The sequence below is a fragment of the Phaeoacremonium minimum genome (assembly GCF_000392275.1).
Source record: "Phaeoacremonium minimum UCRPA7 unplaced genomic scaffold PA7_03_scaffold_371, whole genome shotgun sequence".
NCBI classification, from domain to species: Eukaryota; Fungi; Ascomycota; class Sordariomycetes; order Togniniales; family Togniniaceae; genus Phaeoacremonium; species Phaeoacremonium minimum.
In genome coordinates, this window is record NW_006921275.1 from 149,477 (window position 1) to 153,948 (window position 4,472).

The 4,472-nt window shown below is 50.5% G+C and overlaps 1 protein-coding gene across 1 annotated transcript; it reads left to right on the forward strand.

The window, feature by feature from the left end:
• Window positions 1-2,377: 2,377 nt before the first annotated feature.
• On the forward strand, window positions 2,378-3,606 carry UCRPA7_4832 (putative ai-bp family protein; the record flags this gene model as incomplete). The annotated part of the gene is made up of 5 exons (XM_007917383.1): window positions 2,378-2,411; window positions 2,611-2,705; window positions 3,064-3,160; window positions 3,214-3,442; window positions 3,504-3,606. The coding sequence occupies 5 exons, from the start codon at window positions 2,378-2,380 to the stop codon at window positions 3,604-3,606; spliced, it is 558 nt and encodes a 185-aa protein (XP_007915574.1).
• Between the last annotated feature and the right edge of the window lie 866 nt (window positions 3,607-4,472).

The window sequence follows — 4,472 nt, forward strand, 5'->3', positions numbered from 1 at the left end:
CTATTTGCTAAGAGAAACATTAGATGTTCTCTATCCTTAACGAGATCAAGGATAACTCCCCTGCTAGCATCGTTGGAGTTATCTCTTCTAGCATCGGTTCAGCTGCGAGCATCTATATCCTAGTAGCCATAACTGGGTATCTTACATTCGGCGACACGGTTCTCGGCAACATTGTGATGATGTGTAAGCCTAGAAATAGCCAATTTCTTTTCATCATTTACTGACAGAGATCTTCAGACACCCCTTCTGTTGCCTCAACAATCGGCAAGGCCGCAATTGTTATTCTGGTGATGTTCAGTGTACCGCTTCAGGTTCATCCTTGCAGGGCTTCTCTGGATGCTGTTTTGCGATGGCGACCGAATTCACACAGGTCTCCAAATAATCATTCGTCATCTCCGAGCAACCGGTCTCTTCTGCCGTCTTCTGGGCCAACTGATAGCCATGGAGCGCCTGCCGTAGCGATGTCCGATCTACGATTTGCCCTGTTAACCACCGTCATCATAGTACTAAGCTATATGACTGCCCTGACTGTGAGCAGTCTCGATCGTGTGCTTGCATATGTCGGTAGCACAGGCTCAACTTCCATCTCCTTTATTCTACCTGGTCTATTCTATTATAAGATCAGTGACCCGGAGAGCATTCATCATCAACGCCTCACGAAGGAAAGCGACGACATTTCAGATGACGAGGACAACGAGGACGGGTTTGAACCAAGCGGCTCAGCGTTGTTCGAGAGTGTGGCTAGCATGCATTCTGTCGCGAGTGCTGCTAGCGGGGCAGGGTCAAGGGCGCCGTGGAGGTGGAGGCGGAAGTGGAGATGGGACCTCGAACATATCGAGCATGGCGTGTTGAGGAAGGCAGCCCTCTGCTTAGCCATCTACGGTATATGCGTAATGGCAGTGTGCCTTGTGATGAATACGTTCTTCGTCGCATCACATTAAGACTGAGACATCACAAAAAGGAGAAAGTTGACAAGTTCTATGACAGCGGATGAGCATATTTTTGGTTGCATAATACCTTCCTTGCATATATAGGAGTCGGACCCTTGGCATTGCTCTTGGATTTTGGGTCGAGAGATTGGTGTCTCGCCAAACGGTGCGAGTTTTGGATGCACATACGTCTTAGGATAGCTTAGGATAGCAGTCAGAAGACAATGAAAGTTCCTGCCAGATCCAGTTCGCCCGAAACACATGGAAAGTATATTAGACCATTGGGATCGTGCACCGGCAGCGTTGTATGGAAGATGCGAGTTCAAAATAATTGGATATCATTCCTTTGATCTCATGTAGTTGACTCTCGAAAGTGAAGAGCCAGAGATTCGTGACTCTTAATAGTCTATGGTACAATAATGTCGCAATCTATAACGCCGTCCTAATGCATTTTGTACACTTATCAAATACCAGTAAGCAACGATAGCGTCTCGTTAGACCTTCGCGGGGATGTGCGCGTCTTTCAGTGGCGGTGGAGCGTCAGCACTCGGTTGTGATGAATGACTTTGCCCGGGGCGATATTTGGGCGCAAGTATGCCGACCTGTCGATGAAGTTAGCATACGATAGAGAAATCCTTGGTTCGAGCTCGCAAACCATTGACAGCAACCTCCAGACCGTATCGGTTGGTTGCGCGCCCACGCCTATCCAGTACTTCGCCCTCGTCAAATCCAGCTTGATGTCTTTGTGTAGCTTGCCTGAATCGTCATAGAGGTCTTTCTTCGGGATAGGATCGTATGTGCCGATCACTTCGAGAGGCTTGCTGTTTCTCGCGGTTCTAAATTCGAGGATCGTCAGTCATGGAATTTCGCTAAAAGGGCTCGACAGAGAGCCGTACCGGGCGTGTGCAACTACGATGTTGTAAAATGGCGAGTTCTTTCGCCCGAAGCGAGCGAGTCGCAGTTTTACCACCATGGCGGAGATCAGGACAAGGGCACTCTGAATGGCGATGTTCTGAGGTGGCCTGCACAGGAGGTCGTTGATGCGCCAGTAGCTTCGCCCGTTCCAAAAATTTGTGGTGTTCAGGCCGGCAGTCACCTCAACCAATCACGGGCCTCAATTGCTTAGTCACACGCCCCAGCATGATATTTACAGGGCGAGAAGGGGTGTGATGTCACTCGGCTTCAGCCAAATAGCTTCACAATATCACGTCGATCTCGATTTCTGGCATTTTCTCCTCCTCTTTTCTCCTCTGGCCTTCAATTTCCCTAGGAACCCCATCGACTCCATCAAGCAGCACAATGGCGTTCAAGGTAATTGCCCATAAGACTGTTTTACGCTGTGCAACAACCACTGATCATCTACTACTACTAAGACACTCTCCGCGAAAGCCGCTGCAGCTCTAGATAAGGACCTCATGAGCACCGGCGCCTTCTCCATTGACCAGCTCATGGAGCTCGCAGGGCTTTCCGTATCTCAAGCTGGTAAGCTTATTTGAGCCATATTCACATCCCCGGCACGCCAAAATACGCATGTAATGAACCAATACCTCCTGTTAGTGTATCGGGTGCATCCACCAAACAAAGGCCGAAACATCCTTGTGGCATGCGGCCCGGGCAATAATGGTCAGTTCCCCCTTTCTCTCACCTTTATCGAGAGTGTAGCGTCTCATGTCATTTCCAGGCGGCGACGGGCTTGTGGCGGCTCGCCATTTACGGCATTATGGCTACCAGCCCACCGTGTACTATCCCAAGCGGAGCAAGAACGAGCTATACCAGGTATGTTTTTGTGATGAGAAATGGTTCTCTATCCTCTAGGGGAAATTCTGAGGCGAGTGCCTGTACATATTGGAGACTACTTGGGACCTCTCCAAGTCGTCGTCACGAGAGCAATAGGTCACAGCTTAGTTGATTTGGCCACACTTGATTAGTCGTATTTGGTTTTTTTTTTCTTCTTTCCTTTTTTGGGGCTGCTTCAAATTCGTCAAATTCGTTCTATTCTGAAGCATGCCGCTGGTTGAATGATGATGCTTTTCCGTATGGTGCTGTGCACAGCGTCTCGTGTACATTATGCTGCTCAAGCACACGCCCTCGCTCGTTCATCTTTCCCTCGACCAGTCGCTCATCGTATTCTTAGCGACTAGCCAAACAGCTGGAAGATCTCGAGATACCATTCGTCGAAGACTTCCCTGCAGCTCTCGACACCACGGACCACATCGTGGATGCTATCTTCGGTTCGTCGTGTCCCTCTCTTTGACTTCGTTTACCATCACCTAATGGTTCTTAGGCTTCAGTTTCTCCGGCGAAGTTCGCGAACCGTTCCCTGCTGTGATTAGAGCCCTGGAGGAGACCAAGCTTCCCGTCACAGCTGTCGACGCTCCATCTTCGTGGGATATCGAGGATGGTCCGCCAAAGTCTGGCCTGGGAAGCACATTCAATCCTACCGTCCTTGTCAGCTTAACAGCTCCGAAACCTCTCGTCAAGCACTTCAGGGGTCGGCACTTCATTGGTGGAAGGTGCGCACCGTCTTTCTTTTCTCGGCTGTCGTCGCAGACCGTGGCTCTAACTCTGTAGTAGATTTGTTTCGCCAGCTATCGCCAAGAAGTACGATTTCGATGTCCCTGAATACGAGGGAATCGACCAAGTCGTAGAGGTTGGTCCAAGTGGACAGAAGCTATGATCCTGCGTTGGTTTCCAGCAAACCGTTTGCTTGAGAGGCAGCAACCGGATGTTGTGGGCTTGTGGTGTGATTCAAATAACGGCACATCCTCCCGTGATACTGTTCGGACAAACAGGACTTGGACATAGGCCTTCTTCCATGGAACTTGTCTCTACCGTCTTGCCTCTTGGGCAGGCCAGTAATGGAGGATGATACTCGTGGCAGAACTCGACAAATATCAAATATTCTTTCCCGCAGACTGGGCAGTCGGCAGTGTGCTCAGTGCACATTAATTCCGTGGACCCCGGGTTCTCCAGCAAGGCTTGAAGAGTGTGGACGTGGCTGAAGTTGGGGATGCGCATCGTCGTTGGACGCCGATGTCTCTTTGGTTGTGGTCGTCCGCTGTGGTTGTGGTGTGGCTTGATATAAGGGATGATGTGGCTCTGCGTCCTGCAGTCCTCTCTCCTTAAAGATCGACTCTCTAAGGACCGATGACACAAGACAGCAGAGCCAATGGATGGAGTGATGTCAAACGGTCCTATATGGCAGCTGCCGGGTGCTGGCCTGTGGTTCGCCACCAGATCCCTGGGATGGATTAACGACAAGCCTCCCGCAACACCGTGTGGCAAAGCGGGCACATTGTGACACGTAAATGGACAGGGCTGAAATGGGTAAGGAATCAGCTATGTTGTCCGAAAATGAGAAGACCATTATTTTATTCCAGCGCGGTTATATTCGCTGCTGCCGTATTCCAACTCTCAGGGCTTTCTCCAGCCCCGTTTGGGGCACCTCGAACAGGCATATTGCCCGGAGCTTTTGCTCCTTGGCCCCTCCCATAGGCTCGCGCGCCAGGCGGCGCTTACGGCACCCTTACAGTTCGGGCATCA